The sequence below is a fragment of the Aphidius gifuensis genome, linkage group LG1 (assembly GCF_014905175.1).
Source record: "Aphidius gifuensis isolate YNYX2018 linkage group LG1, ASM1490517v1, whole genome shotgun sequence".
In the NCBI taxonomy this organism is placed as follows: domain Eukaryota; kingdom Metazoa; phylum Arthropoda; class Insecta; order Hymenoptera; family Braconidae; genus Aphidius; species Aphidius gifuensis.
Window position 1 is genome coordinate 24998026 of NC_057788.1, and position 15943 is coordinate 25013968.

Here is a 15943-nt window from a genome sequence, read left to right on the forward strand (position 1 = left end):
CTATTTGAAAACCCCCAGAGGTAAAATTATTATTGAAAATTCTAAAAAAAAAAACGTGAATTTACTTGATAACTATAATAAAAATCTAAATAATAATTGTATGGATGAAATGAAAATTGCCAATAATAAAACATTTTTTAATATGAAATAAAAAATTATAGAATGTTTTAAAAAGAAATTAAATTATCACACCAAGGCAGTTTGAATATCCAAGAGAAGCGGTAAAAAATAATTTATCATAACTAAATAAATTTTATTATGATAAAAATAAAATTTCAAAGATATTTCTAATTCATCAAAAACTATGTTTTCTTTTTTTAAATCTGATAATACTAATATAACAGTTTTTTCGCTTATTTTTTTTTTACATTTATACTTGTAAAAAAGGCTATCACTATTTATACTGCCCCAAGAATTCATCAAGAATCTAAAATAATTATGCCATTAATTTATGATTGTACACCTTCAGAATTTACTATTGAAGTGAGAATATATTTTTTTATGGGTAAAATATTAAATTGAAACTTAATTTTAAAGTAAATTTGTTTTGTATTTTGTAGACCGAACGATTACAATATCAACTCGAATTTGATAATGTTGTATTAACAGGGTCCAATTTTTTTGAGCTTACTCGACGTTTTATGCTCGGCGTAAGTTTTTATTTAAAAAAAAAAACTAAGAAAATATAAAATAACTATTCATAATTTGTAACAAATTTCTATTATTCAGGTTGCCGGGACAATAGTTACATACGAGATTTTTTTGCTCCAATTTAAATCGTAAATCGAGAAAAAAAAAATTTACAAGAATAATTTTGATTATCTTTTTTAATTTAAAGAATATCAATAATTAAATTATTTTATGAAAAATTAATTTATGTTGTTATTTAAAAGTAATAAAAATAGAATAAATATTCATAAAATTAAATTGATTTTCTAAACTATGCACTGATTGAAAAAGTCTTAAAAAAGTTTCCACCGAAAATTCTTTTTAAACGAAAGCGCAAAATCAAACAATGAATGATATCGACTTTTTATTTTTTTTTTGTTAAATTAAGAATTAAAAAATTTATAAAAAACGAGAAAATAATTAAAACTTTGTCATCAGTCTTTAAGTTATCAAAATAATAAAAATTATTTAAAAAAAGTCGTCTGAATTGAACCGAGAGTTAAACAATTATTAGTTAATTAAGAACGCGGATAAAAATCAACGCAAAAAATAATTTAAAAAAAATCCCGAATAAAAGAAAAAGAAATCACTCACCCCCATTAGACAGACAGACAGACGGACACAGGATAATTGAAGCAGGACACAGGTACAATCTTCTCGACGTCGACGCGTGATTAAGCTCTATCCGTAAAAGTCCAACTCGGAGAGCAAGCAATCCAAATTAGCCCACAGCGTTCGACGGAGTGTAAGCAGCAGCGAAAGCGGTCCACCAGGTTTGAATTTATGTTTCAGCGGATACTGGAACGTAATCCTGGCCAGAGTTGTATGCAGTGAGAGATGCCAGTAGCCCAAGCAGTCCAAATTGCCAAAATTTCCTCCGGGAGTAAGCCGTGGGATGTCCGGCAGATCCAAAAGTAGCCCAGCTTCCAAATGTCCAGTCGTGGTCAATGTTGACGCCGCCAGATCCAAGTGAATAATGAGCTCCCGCAGCGCCAAGACGGCGCTCATCTAACTATGAAAAGGAGTAAGGGAATATGTTCACCCTCACTTTTTGCAAATTTGCCAATCAGAGCTTCCTATCAATATATCATGTTATTACATGTGTTAGAAAAAGATAGCACTAAAATTGTAAACAGCGCACCAATCACGTAACGTTGTATTAAAGTTGATCGCATTCTGTTACGTGATTGTTGCGCTGTTTACAATTTTAATGCTATCTCACTTTACCCACGTAATAACATGAGATAGCAATAAAATTGTTGATTTATATTATTTTATTCTCTATCTATATTTTATTGTAGTAAGATTTTAATGTTTGATCATAATTTTCGCATCAATATTTAATTTTTTAAATTATTTTTTAATTTAAATATAAAATTATTTGCAAAAATAAAAAAAATAAATATTACCAGCGTTGCGATAATTTTGAATATTTTTTTTTTGTTACTTTATTAAAGCTCTCTGTTGCTAAATTTTTTATTCGCTCCGGGCGCTTGGCGGCTTATGTTAGGTGCAAGTGAGATGGAATAAGAAAGGGTTGATGCAACGATGTAACAACAGATATTTTTTTTAAGGGAGAACGGTACGTATCATATCAACCAAAAGTTTTGTCCCTGAGCTCTATTTTTTGCCTGTACCAAAACCAGTCGCTGACGTGAAAACTTTTGATTTTTTTTACCCACACAATTAAAAAAAAATTCACACCTACACAACAAGAGAGATTTGGCAACGCTTGATCTAAGTAGACACGCGTTTTAGAGACGCAGTCGATAATATACCATCAAATTTATAACACGAATCCAATGCGTAGTTGCCATATTTTTGTTGACAAGAAAAAAAAAATGATAAAATTAGCGTTTTTTTTTTTTTCATTGCTATTTTTTATAAACAATAAGATAGTAACTGACAAAACTAAAACTGTCAATCTGTTCTAAATAATTTCATTTACTTATATTCACAAAAAAACACTATACAAAATAATTCCGGTCTATACTTTTTTTTGCAATAACTACTGTTTTGGAGGGTCATTTTTTCATTACTCCATAAGAGCCCATGTTAAATTTTTTTTTTTATAAACATTATAACTCTTAAACTAAGTCTGTAAGAAACGTAGAAATTTGTTTTAATAGATTCATCATAATTTTAACTATCTAAAAACACAATAAAAAAAGAAGTTTATAATTTCCTTCAATGGGGGCCGTTCTCCCTTAAATTATTTAAAGTGCATTTGTTGATTAAATTGAACGTTGTAGTTGTGAAAAATCATCCAACGATGTAGAAGCCCTAGTCGTTTAAAATAAATTAATGCAACAAACACCCACATATAATTATTAAAATTACGTGACAATACATATCTGGTTCGCTGTATCGACATGGCTTCCTTTAAATTGTCAATATCAAAAATTCGAATTGTTATTCATACATAGTGATTTATTTATTGGCCCTAAAAAGGGCCGATTTTTTTTTCAATTGATGACTAGTCAAGATGTCTATCCTCCAAAACCATAGAGTATGCGTCCTTGACGTTTCAACGCGTAGACGACGTCCATGGCAATGACTGTTTTCCTCTTAGCGTGCTCGGTGTATGTAACTGCATCACGGATGACGTTTTCAAGGAACATTTTGAGTACACCACGAGTTTCTTCGTAGATTAATCCAGAGATACGTTTAACACCTCCACGACGAGCAAGACGACGGATAGCTGGCTTGGTTATTCCTTGGATGTTGTCACGCAAGACTTTACGATGACGCTTGGCGCCTCCTTTGCCCAATCCTTTGCTTCCTTTGCCACGGCCAGTCATGTTGATCGAGTAAGTAGATGAGATGATTCAACAGCGATGTTCTCTCCAGAGACGATGGAGTTGCAATAAAAAATTTCGCAGTTTAACCCGTTTATTATATACTCTTTCTGGAGCAAATAGTGCTCCCACTTTTCGAGAAACTGCCAATGAGAAACGAGTCGAAATGAACGCGATTGGTGCGCAACTGCTCCTTGGAAAGGGGTAAATACGCTGCTCAAGGAAAAAATTGCTCACTCCCCGCTGAGACACCGTACGCTACGTATGTACGTGCTACATACAGACAATTTCAACGTTTTGTAAAACTCTATCAATCTCAACATGCCTGGCCGTGGCAAAGGAAGCAAAGCAAAAACGAAGTTGAGACTCGTTCCAACCGTGCTGGACTTCAATTTCCAGTTATGGAATATTTGGCTGCTGAAGTGTACTCGAGTTAGCTGGTGATGCTGCTCAGGTTGTACCTGTTTCCTGCGTCAATTATCCTGTGTCTGTCTGTCTGTCTGTCTGTCTGCCTACTTGTCTAATGGGGGTGAGTGATTTATTTTTCTTTTAATCGGGGTTTTTTTTTTATTATTTTTTTTTTTGCGTTGATTTTAATCCGCGGTCATTTTTTTATCGATATACTCTTCATTTTTATACTCTCGAGACTATTAATATTTGACTTTTGTTAATATAATATAAACTTTGATCAATGACATTTTAAAAGTGATTTTTATTTTGAATAACTTATCAATTAATAATATTTCTAAATTTTATCTGAGTGTTTTTTTTTTTTATACAAAATAATTAAACAAGTACCTATAAAAATTTTATTTATTTTTTTTTTTATTTTATTTTTTATTATTTTTTTTTTTTATAATAATTTATTTTTTTAATTTAACATTTTTTTTTTTTTTTACAACTTTATTTGTTATTGATCGTATAAGTTTATTTAACAATTATCAATTTAGTAAACTGGGCAGGGTTTTTGTGGTATAATTTCCAATGAAGCTGCTTTGATATTGTTTCTTTCTAAAGCAGCAAAGGCGCTATTTAAACAAGCTTCATTTGGTATTGCATGATGCTTAAAAAAAAATATATATTATTATTTATAATTATTAAAAATATTAATAACGTAAGCCACTGATGATTGTTGTCCAGGATTAATATAAACTGTCTTTATATTTGTTTGAGTTGGTCTAGCGGGTATGACAACTACTCTAGGCAATACATCTTACGAATTGTTGACTCATATAGTGTACACATATGTGTATTCATTTTAATTCGAATAATTTTTTAATTTTTGACGTAAATAATTTTAAATTTTTTTACTCACGTTTGAGTCATTATTATTACAAGACAAGTACTTATGTGAAGAATAAAAGTAATACAGCAATAAATTCATTTTAAAAATTCGGGATTATAATTTTTTTAAAGACGTAAAGTCGTATCGTTCTATAAAAAATTAAAATACAATAGTCATCTCAATTTTCTGGCCACTTTAGAGACTAGATGTGTGCATGTGTTGTTGAGGAATGAATGAAACATATTCTATGTCATTTTTTGACACTTGCATATTTAAAACCAACAACGAGTTATTTACTTCTTTTTTTTTTTTATTTTGGTAAAAAAAAAAAAACAAACGCTATGTTCATAGACCATGTGGTTTTATTAATTAATACAAAATAAAAATGACCGTAGTAGAAGTGTATAAGACATTTTTTTTTTTAATAGTTGAATTTTTTTATAATTCTTAATTGATTAAATAAAAATAGATAGTCAATATTTCGTTTTGTGCTTTTGTTTAAAAAGCATTCTTTGTGGAAATTTTTTTAGGGGTTTTTGGATAAGTGAATAGTTTAAGATTAAAATTTTTTTATTTTGATATTGACAAAATGTTGTTTTTTTTTTTTTTTTTTTAATCTACAAACAAGAACAAAATTATTTTGGTTGAAATTTGGTCATTGCTAGATTTTTTTTCAATCAATTTATTATTAATATTTATTTATTTACTTATTTATTAAGCGAGTGCCACCCTCTGAATACAATAACTAAAAAAATATTCATGAAACAAATTTAATAGTTTAAAAATATTATTCACTTTATTAATCACTTTTCTAAATTAACAATATTTCTTCTCAATTAAATAATAAAAAAAAAAAAAAAAAACACGAAAAAATATGATAAAAAAGAGAAAAAAAATATTCACATATTTATCTCCAACTGGAGAATGAAGTACCACCCGAAAATTGTGGTGGTTTTTCTGGACTTTTTTGTGCCAAACTACCAAATGAAAGTCCACCATTATTTTGACCAGCTAACGCTTCAAATGTACTACTTCCCATTGATGATCCACCACCAAGTACTGGTTGTGAACCAAAACTTGCTGAACTACCAAATGTCGAACCACCAAATGTATTATCACTAGCACCAAATGCCACGGGTGATCCAAAAACTGGTTTTGAACCAAATGCTGGAGCACCACCAAATGTTGAGGTTGAACCTGGTGATAATGGTTGCATTACTGGTGCTGAGCCAAATGCTGGAGCACCACCAAAAACATTTGTTGCTGGTTTTTGAAAACTATTACCACTACCACCACCGAATATTGAACTTGTTGGTACACTTGAAGGTGTACCAAATACTGATGGAGCAAGTGACGGTGTGTTACTACCAAATATTGAACCACTTTGAGGTGTGTTGACATTTGTAGCTGGTGTTGATACACTACCACCAAATATTGAACTACTTTGAGGTGCATTTGTATTCAAAGCACCACCAAAAATCCCAGTAGACGGTGTAGCTGGCACTGAGCCAAAAATTGAACCAGTTGCAACGTTATTTTGAGTTGCACCTCCAAATATATTTGACGGTGTATCTTTGATAAGGCTTCCTGTTGTAGCATTTGTTGTTGTTGTTGTTGTTGGTGGTTGTCCAAAAGTGATATTAGACATTGAATTATTTAACATTGAACTAAAGCTAGAACTTGAAAAGACTGTGCTTGTTGAAGTAGTTGCTGGCGTTGATACTGTTGACTGTGAAAATGATGGTGATCCTCCAAATATTGATGAATTGGTAGTTGCTGGTACAGCTGTTGTAGTTGATGCTCCAAAAGGAGAAGTTACTGAAGTAGTTGTTGGTGTATTTGATGATATTCCTCCAAAAATAGAAGATGATAATGCTCCAGTTGTTATTGTTGTAGTTGTTGTAGTTGTTGTTGTTGCTGCTGCTGCTGTTGCTGTTGCAAATATATTTGTTGGTTTACTCACTGGAGTATTTGCAGTACTTGTTCCATCACCAAATGGTGATGGTATTACTGGTGATGCTAGTGCTCCTGTTGAAACTGATTGTATATTGGTTTGATTTTTTTCAATTGAAATACCGCTTGGCAATGGTGCTGTTGTTTTTGTTTGTTGTAATGGTAATACTGATGGTGTTGATGACACAGTAGTTTTTCCAAATATTGTTGTAGTTGTTGTTGTTGTTGTTGTCATTGTTGTTGACTGAGGTTGAGAAATAGATTTATCAGTAAGCCCCATTGAAAGTCCAGTTAAATTTAATGTTTGAGATTGTGATTGATTAGTTGATGATGAAACAGGTGTTGAATTTGATGCAAATGAAAATACTGAAGTATCTCCAGTAGATTTTGGAGTAAAAGAAAAACTTGGAAGTGTTTCAGTTTTTGTTATAATTGGTTTTGACGTTGCAACTGGTTGAGAATTACTTGAAAAACTAAAAATAGTTGGTTTTGATGTTGGAGTTGTTGTTTCTTTTATTACTGATGATAATGAAGTTGCAAGTATGCTAGTAGGTTGACTTTGAGCTGGTACTTCAACTTTACTTATTGTCATTCCTGGTGGCAAAGATGTCTTAAATATATTATCAGATGAAAATATATTTGATGATGAATTTTGACTTGTTCCTGATTCTTTTATGCCAAATGTCAAATCAGTTTTTTGATTTATATCTTTGGATACTGTGCTTCCAAAGTTTTCTTGATGTTTTGGTGGTTCAGAAGAACCAAAAGATATTGGTAATCCCTTTGAAAATGCAGTTGATGTTGGAGTTTGAATGGTTGGTAAACAGCTTGATTGACTTAAATTTTTAACAGAAAATTGCATTGATTGATTTGGTTTTGGAGAATTTCCAAATGGTGGTGAAAGAGTAGTAATAGTTGAAGCAATTGAACGTCCAGTATTTAATGTTTGTGAATCAACTGTTGTACTAATTTTTGGAACCATATTTTCAAGTGATGTTAATGAATTTTGTACATTTGATTTTTGAGCTGAAGTAGCAGCAGCAGACAAAGTCGGTTGAACTGATATATTGACTGGTTTAGATGTCAATTTAACAGTATGTGTAGAATTAATTCTATTTGTATTTGTATTTGTATTTGTATTTAATACTTGTGTTGAATTAATTTTTGATAATTCAGAGACAGATGACAAAGTTTTAATTGTTTTTTGTTGTGATGAGGGAGGAAGTGGACTTAAAGTTGCCAATGATGATAATGCTTTTTCTAATCTATCTTGAACTGGTGATGGATTAATGACTTTTATAACTTTTGGCTTTGTTTGCATCATTAAAGAACGTAGTTTATTTTGTTTATTATTATTAAAATTTTTTGTATTATTTGCAATTGTTTGACAACGAGCTTTAATCATTCCAATTTCACCAGTTAATCTTGTATCAGTTAAATTTGGACTTTTTGTTAAATTTAATTTTGTCATTGATTGATTTAAACTTGATACTTCATTACCTCTTTTTAATGTATTCCATTTTTTAATTATATTTTCAATTTCAGTTTTTTCATGAGCAATAATTTCTGAATGTTTTTTTAAACTTTGATAAATAAATTCTAAATTTGGAATTTTTAATTTTGATTTTTCACGTGATTGATATTCAATCCATTCCATATCAAGTGCTTTCATTGCTTGAACAAGTAAATTTTGTGTATGACAATATGAACGTTGTAATTCTTTTATTTTACTACGATCATGACGATCACGTGTATTTTCATTTGGACTTGCTGAATTTCGTGATTTAATTTCTTCAATCCAGGCTAATGATTGATACAAAAGACCATTTAAATATGCAACATCACTTACAAGACCATTTGTTGTTTCTCTTAATTCTCGTAAAAATGCTTCAATAACAGCTGTCTGAGAAGTAAGAATTTTTTTTTCTTCTTCAGTTCCACATTGAATAGATAAATTATGTATTTTTGTTTTTAATTCTTTTTCAAAATTTTTGTATTCTTCTACAAATGCACGATGACATACTTTATCAACACTTGCTTTATCCAGTGTTTTTGATGCAGCTGGTGGATTTTCTTTGACAATAGACGGTGCTGATGGTGGTGGTGGTGGTGGTTGAGTTTCAATTTTTTCCATACGTGGATTTGGAATTTTTAATTCATTTTTTGGAGCTGGTACTGTTGAAATTTGAGGTTGTTGAAATTGTTGAATATATTGAGATTGTAGACTTTGTTGAGTTTGTCTAGTTTGTTGAGTTGGTTGAGGTTGTTGAACTTGTTGATTTTGTTGAATTGATATTGGCATTGTTGTAATTGGTTTTTGACTTTGACCAAATAAATTTGTAGCTGGTAAAGTTTTTGGTTTTTCAGTATCAAAATTTTGTTTTGCTCTTGGTGTACTTGCTGCACTAATACTGAATGATAATTCTGTTGGTAAAATACTCATTCTCGGTGGTGGAGTTATTGTTAATGGCTCAGATGGTGGTGTACATAATGATGGTGTATTTGGTAAAAGATTAACCATATGATAACCAAGTAATTGTCCAGTAGTACATAAAATATGTAAAATTGGCATTGAATGTGGTAAAAAATCATCATTATATGGCAATAAAATTTCGGATGATTTGTCAATTGTCAAACCAACTGGAAAATTTTCAATAGCACGAACTGGCAATTGAGCAACTGAACCCTCTTGTAAAGCCCATGATACCCAAGTAACACCTTTATCAGATGATCCAAGAATAGCAATTTCACTACTATTACCACTTGCAGTAATAATAATATTCCATTCTGGTACAAATTCAAAATAATAACGTGGATACCAATCACCACCTGGTTCAACCATACCGTAAGTTATATCATCATATGCTGTATATATACCTTTTGTTTCACCTTTTGGTGCATCAACAATACATACATTTATTTGACGTTCATTTACATTTGCATATGCAGCACAAAATTGATAATTTGTTATCCATACTATTGCAACAATTTCACCAATTGCTGGTGTTGGTCCTGTTATTGTTCTAGCAACTTTTAATTCTGGTTTTAATTGTACAATACTACCATTTTTACAACCAACAACAAGTTGTTTACCTTTTGGACTCCATGCAACACACATTGCATCAATACCTTGTATATTTTCCATAGCAACAACACCAACTTTTGCTTTTTGTTCAACTTTAATTGCAAAAGAACCAATACAATGATCACTTGCAATTGTACAAAACATACCAGGTATTACTGGATTCCAACGTAAATCATAACCAAATACATTTTGATTAAATGATGACAGTTGAATTTCATGTAATAATTCTAAATTATTTTTTGTTATTGATGATGCACTAAATATTTGAGCTGTTGAACGACTAAATGTTACACCAATATATGTATTATCACAGCTCAATGATATTCTTGCTATTTGTTGAGGTAATTGATGTTCATGTTTCCAATTTTCATTTGTTCCATTATCATGGCATTTTACTACCATCAATTTATTATTATTTCCTATGTATAAAAGGCCTCGTTTATCATCTGAAGCAATTAAATTGCAACCAAATGGTATATTTTGAATATTATCAGATACATTACGTAGTGATGATTGTTTAAATTGAAATTCCTGCAAAAATTATAAATTTTAGGTTAGCATTTTTAATTAACAATTAGTTATATAAATATTTTTATTTTTATTAAATAAAAAAATTTAATTTAATATTGTTAGTAAATATTATTATATCATATAAATAATCGAGTAATTTTTTTTTTTTTTTTTTTTATTAAATAATTTAAAGAGACAGTTGTAGTAGAATTGCCGGTAAAAATTTATTATTAATTTATTTACCTTATAATCCACTGGATTTGGTGCAATTTTAATCATGATTATATATTTTTTTTCTTCTTAAATACACAGTTATCAAACAATTAAATTGTTTAAACAATAATCTCAACTACAATTTACACTTTTATATCAACATGTTTTATATTATCAAAAACAATATGTATATTATTGATGAAGTCTTTAATATCGATTATTATTATTATATTGTTAAAATACCATTATGATTATTAAAGCTGGCAAGATAAATTTCTACTTAGCCAATTGAACAATAATGCCATCTTATCGTTCAGTTATAAAACTAACAATTCGAAAAAATATTAAAGCGCGTCTGTTTATAACGACTGAAAAACAAAAACGATCCTGATTAATTGTTTATAATAATATATAAATAAATGGATTACAAATTGCATAGTGTTGATTTAAACAAAATTTATAAATGTAAGTAAAGTTTTAATTATTTATTAATTAATTACTAATATAATTTGTTTGGTTGAGTGTTATAAATAAAGAGACGTAACCTCATTTAGAAAAAAAAAAAAAAACAAAACAAAACAACAAATTACTCAATATTATTGTTTATTATTATGACAAATTACGATCAATTATTAATGATAATTTAAAAAAATTAAACGTTATTTTGACAATAATTAATGTCATAATAATAAATATAATATACCTATTATGTGACCTTAATATTTACACTCCAACTATAAACAACAACTTAACCTCATTTCAAATGATGCATGATAATATTTTTGTTAATTATTTATTTATGAATTATTTATTATATAAATTTAATTTTAATATAATTAGAATGGCTGGTCGAAATCAAAGAAATGAGGATATATCTGACGAAGAAATGGAAGTGGATAATGCTGATGATGCTACATGTGATTCTGATGAAGAAGGTGGTTTGCGAATTGACAAGGATATTTATATACCACCGCCACCAAGAAAAAACCTACATGATGATACTGAAAAAAAAGATGGAAGACTGATGATATCAAAAATAGTTAATAAAAATTTTAAAAGTTATGCTGGTGAAGTTGTGATTGGACCATTTAATTCACAATTTTCAGCAATAGTTGGACCAAATGGTTCTGGAAAATCAAATGTCATTGATTCAATGCTTTTTGTTTTTGGCTATCGTGCAAGTAAAATACGTTCAAAAAAAATATCAGTACTTATACATAATTCAAGTGAACATCCAAATTTAATAAGTTGTACTGTTTATGTTTATTTTCAAAAAATAATTGATCAAGATGATGGTAATTATGAAGTAGTACCAAATAGTCAAGTTATAATATCACGTACTGCATTCAAAGATAGTTCATCGTATTATGAAATGAATGGAAAAAAAGTACATTTTAAAGAAATAGCAAAATTATTAAGAAATGAAGGTGTTGATCTTGATCATAATCGTTTTCTTATATTACAAGGTGAGGTTGAACAAATATCATTGATGAAACCAAAAGCACAAAATGAAAATGATACTGGTATGCTTGAATTTTTGGAGGATATTATTGGTACATCACGTTATAGAGAACCATTAGATAAATTAATAATTAAAGTTGATGAAGCATCAGAAATTGTTGCTGAAAAAACTAATCGTTTACGTATTGTTGAAAAAGAACGTGAGGATATGAAAGAGCCTATGGAAGAAGCTGTGGATTATTTAAAAACTGAAAATGTTATAACAAAACTTCAGTATAAACTTTGTCATTGTAAAAAAGCTGATTGTACTGAAGAAATGACAAATAAAAGTTCAAATAAAAATGAACTTGACCAAGAACGTGATCAATTGAACCAGGATATAACACAAATTAATCATGAAAAAAATGTTATAAATGAAGAAATAAAAGAAAAAAGTTCAAAATGGAATGTAATACAACAAAAAATGGATACTGTAACAACATGCTTTGATGATATTAGAAAAAAAGATGAAGCATTAACTGCAGAATTAGTTGAAACAAATAAACGAAGAAAAAATAATATGGAATTGGTCAAAAGTGAGACATCAAAACTTGACGAAATAAAAAAAGTTCCTGAAAACAATAAAAAAGAAATTGAGGAATTTGAAAGATTAATAATAAAACAACAATCTGCAGCTGAGAAAGAAAGCACAATACTTGAAAAATTAATGGAAACAGTACAAGAAAAAACTGAGCCATTAATAAAAAAAAGAACTGATCTTGAAACAAAATTAATAGATCATAAAAAAAAAGTTAACGATGCCAAAGCTTCATATGATCTTGCTGAATCAGAATTAAAAATTTATACAACTGTTGAACAGACAGAAAAAGATAAACTTATTCAACTTCAAGAGACTCTACAAAAAACAATGGAAACACTGAGAGAACGTAAAGAACAATTGACTGAATTTGAAACAAAAATTCCAAATGATGAAAAGAGTTTACGTAATGCACAAAAACAATTAGAAACACTAAAACAACAAGAACATGAAGTACGTCAACGTTTGGATCGTTTAAATTCTGAAGTAGCTGAAAAAAATTCAGCAATGTATGCAAGTAGATCAAGAAATCAAGTTATAAATGCATTAATGGAAGAAAAAAGAAGAGGTAGATTACCAGGTATATTTGGTCGTCTTGGTGATCTTGGAGCAATTGATGCAAAATATGATGTTGCTATATCAACAGCATGTGGTCCACTTGATAATGTTGTTGTTGATACTGTTGATACAGCACAAGCATGTATTGAATTTCTTCGTTCTAATAATATTGGTAGAGCAACATTTATACCACTTGAAAAACAACAAAGATTTATTGCTCAATGTAATCGTAAAATTACAACACCAGAAAATGTATCAAGACTTTTTGATCTAATTAAAGTTGAAGATCCACAAGTATTACCAGCATTTTATTATGGTTTACATGATACACTTGTTGCAAATGATTTAAATCAAGCAACAAGAATAGCATATGGTGCAAAAAGATGGAGAGTTGTTACATTAAAAGGAGAATTAATTGAAACATCTGGTACAATGAGTGGTGGTGGAAGAACAGTTTCAAGAGGTAGAATGGGACAAAGTATTGTACGTGCTGAACCATCAGCTGTTGATATTGAAAAACTTCAAGATGGAATTAATAAACTTAAAGATGAATATGTTGTACTACGTCAACAACAACCTCCAATTGAACAACAAATAAATACTTTGACAATTGAATTAAGAGAAATGGCTGTTAAACGTGAGAGATATAAACTTGAATTTAATACACTTAAAACACAAGAACCTTCGTTAAGAGTACAAATTAAAAATCAAGAAAAAAAAACTGCCAAAACTGTATCAGATCCTGTTAAAGTTAAAACTTTAAAAAAAGCTATTGATACAAAAAAAATTGAACTAGAAAGTGTTCAAGAAAAAGCAAAATTAACTGAAAATGAAGTTAATAAAATAAGTGCTGAAATAAATAGTATAACTGGTGGTAAAATAAAAGAACAACAAAAAAAAATAACAACTATTAAAAATGCTATTGATAAATCAAAAAGTGAAATATGTCGTCTTCAAGTTGCAATAAAAACATCAGTAAGAAATCTACAAAAAACAGAAGAAAAAATTTTAACATTAGAAAATGATGTTAAAGCATGTCAAGAAAAAATACGTCAAGGTCAACAAAATAAAGCACAATGGGAAGAACAAGCTAAAAATTTATTAGCAAAAATTGATGAGTATAAAGAAAAACTTGTCAATCGTGATGAAGCTATTGGATCACTAAAAGAAAATTTAGGTAAAATTCAAGAAAAAGAAACAAAGCTAAAAGCACTTAAAATTGATCTTAATCAAAAACTGACAGAAATTGAAAAACAAATTTCTGAGCTTAAACATAAAATAAAAGTATATGATAAACATATCAATACATTAAAATTAAATGAAATACCATTACAACAACTGGAAGAATTAACACCATTAACAGATGATGAAATATCACAACTTGATTCAAGAACAATTGCTGCTAATCTTGCTGCTGCTAAAGAGAGATTACCTGAAAATATTCCCAATATGCAGGTAATCAAAGATTTCATTGAAAAAAACAATATATATGAAAAGAGATTAGCCACTGTTGAAGAAGTAACTAAAAATAAAAATAAATTACGTTCATCATATGATCTTGTTAAAAAACGACGTAGTGATGAATTTTATGCTGGTTTTACTGTTATAACAACAAAGCTAAAAGAAATGTATCAAATGATAACACTTGGTGGTACTGCTGAATTAGAATTAGTTGATTCAATGGATCCATTTAGTGAAGGTATTGTATTTAGTGTACGTCCACCTAAAAAATCATGGAAAAATATAAGTAATTTAAGTGGTGGTGAAAAAACACTTAGTTCACTTGCATTAGTATTTGCATTACATCATTATAAACCAACGCCACTTTATTTTATGGATGAAATTGATGCTGCATTAGATTTTAAAAATGTATCTGTTGTTGGTACTTATATTAAAGAAAGAACTAAAAATGCACAATTTATTGTTATTAGTTTGAGATCTGAAATGTTTGAATTAGCTGATACACTTGTTGGTATTTATAAAACATATAATGCAACAAAAACAGCAACAATTAATGTCAAAGCATTATATCAAAAACATAAAAAAATATATGAACATGATAAAAAAAGAAAAGAAAAATCATCAACAAGACCAAATTGTTCTCAAGCACTTGGTAAAGCTTGTTCACAAGGATTACGTCCTAAATCACCAATGGTTTACTCACAATTTCCATCAACATGTCCAGCACAAATTGATAATCGTACTAGTAAAAGTCCAGAAGAAAAAGACAAAGAAGACCATTCAGTACATAATGGTCGTGCTAGTAAAAGTCCTGAGGAACAGCATTTAACACAGAATGGACATACTAGTAATATATCAAAGCAACAACCAATACTTGATAGCAGACGTCAATCATTACCAGAGCAACCAGTTGTCACTCCAACACCAGAAAGAGTATCTAAAAGAATATCAGTTCGTCGATCAGCATCATCGACTTTTTCTGATCTGGGTACTCCAGTTAGGAACAATAATGATACTTCATTATCAAATCCAAAACGACGAAAACTTTGATAATTATAATTAATTAATAAATATATTATTTTCAATGAAATTATTACATAAAAATTTGAAAAAAAAAAAAAAAAACAAATTGCATTTATATTATATTAGAAGTAAGCAAAAGAAAAAAAAAAAAAAACAATGTAAAAACTTGAATTATTAATTAGTTAATAAAAAATTATATTTTTCAAGACAGAATATTTCAAATGATTCAATAATAATTAATTAAATTATATAGAAATAATTTTTTTTAAATTAAGTTAATAGTTTTTAATTTATATGTTTTTATTATTTTTTTCAGATATACTGACATCAACTGACATAATGACATATTG

At 29.0% G+C, this 15943-nt stretch overlaps 3 protein-coding genes across 3 annotated transcripts; 1 reads left to right on the plus strand and 2 right to left on the minus strand.

The window, feature by feature from the left end:
- Window positions 1-3158: 3158 nt before the first annotated feature.
- Window positions 3159-3473, minus strand: LOC122857561 (histone H4-like). Its single transcript, XM_044159815.1, has one exon. It carries the CDS (start codon window positions 3468-3470, stop codon window positions 3159-3161), a length of 312 nt encoding a protein of 103 aa, XP_044015750.1. The 5' UTR covers window positions 3471-3473.
- A 2150-nt stretch (window positions 3474-5623) lies between these two features.
- LOC122856509 (nuclear pore complex protein Nup214) lies at window positions 5624-10711 on the minus strand. The gene is made up of 2 exons (XM_044158188.1): window positions 10544-10711; window positions 5624-10321 (listed from the first exon to the last, which is right to left on the minus strand). Exons 1-2 carry the CDS (start codon window positions 10577-10579, stop codon window positions 5660-5662), a joined length of 4698 nt encoding a protein of 1565 aa, XP_044014123.1. The 5' UTR covers window positions 10580-10711; the 3' UTR covers window positions 5624-5659.
- A 132-nt stretch (window positions 10712-10843) lies between these two features.
- LOC122856580 (structural maintenance of chromosomes protein 4-like) lies at window positions 10844-15803 on the plus strand. Its single transcript, XM_044158281.1, has 2 exons — window positions 10844-10978; window positions 11354-15803. Exon 2 carries the CDS (start codon window positions 11355-11357, stop codon window positions 15618-15620), a length of 4266 nt encoding a protein of 1421 aa, XP_044014216.1. The 5' UTR covers window positions 10844-10978; window position 11354; the 3' UTR covers window positions 15621-15803.
- The last annotated feature ends 140 nt before the right edge of the window (window positions 15804-15943 follow it).

Excerpts from the sequence above, each read along its gene's own strand:
- LOC122856580 (XM_044158281.1), top strand. The coding sequence starts at position 11,355 with ATGGCTGGTCGAAATCAAAGAAATGAGGATATATCTGACGAAGAAATG.
- LOC122856509 (XM_044158188.1), bottom strand. The coding sequence starts at position 10,579 with ATGATTAAAATTGCACCAAATCCAGTGGATTATAAG. Across the intron at positions 10,322-10,543 it reads CAAATCCAGTGGATTATAAG|GAATTTCAATTTAAACAATC; the intron begins GTAAATAAATTA and ends TAATTTTTGCAG.
- LOC122857561 (XM_044159815.1), bottom strand. The coding sequence starts at position 3,470 with ATGACTGGCCGTGGCAAAGGAAGCAAAGGATTGGGCAAAGGAGGCGCC.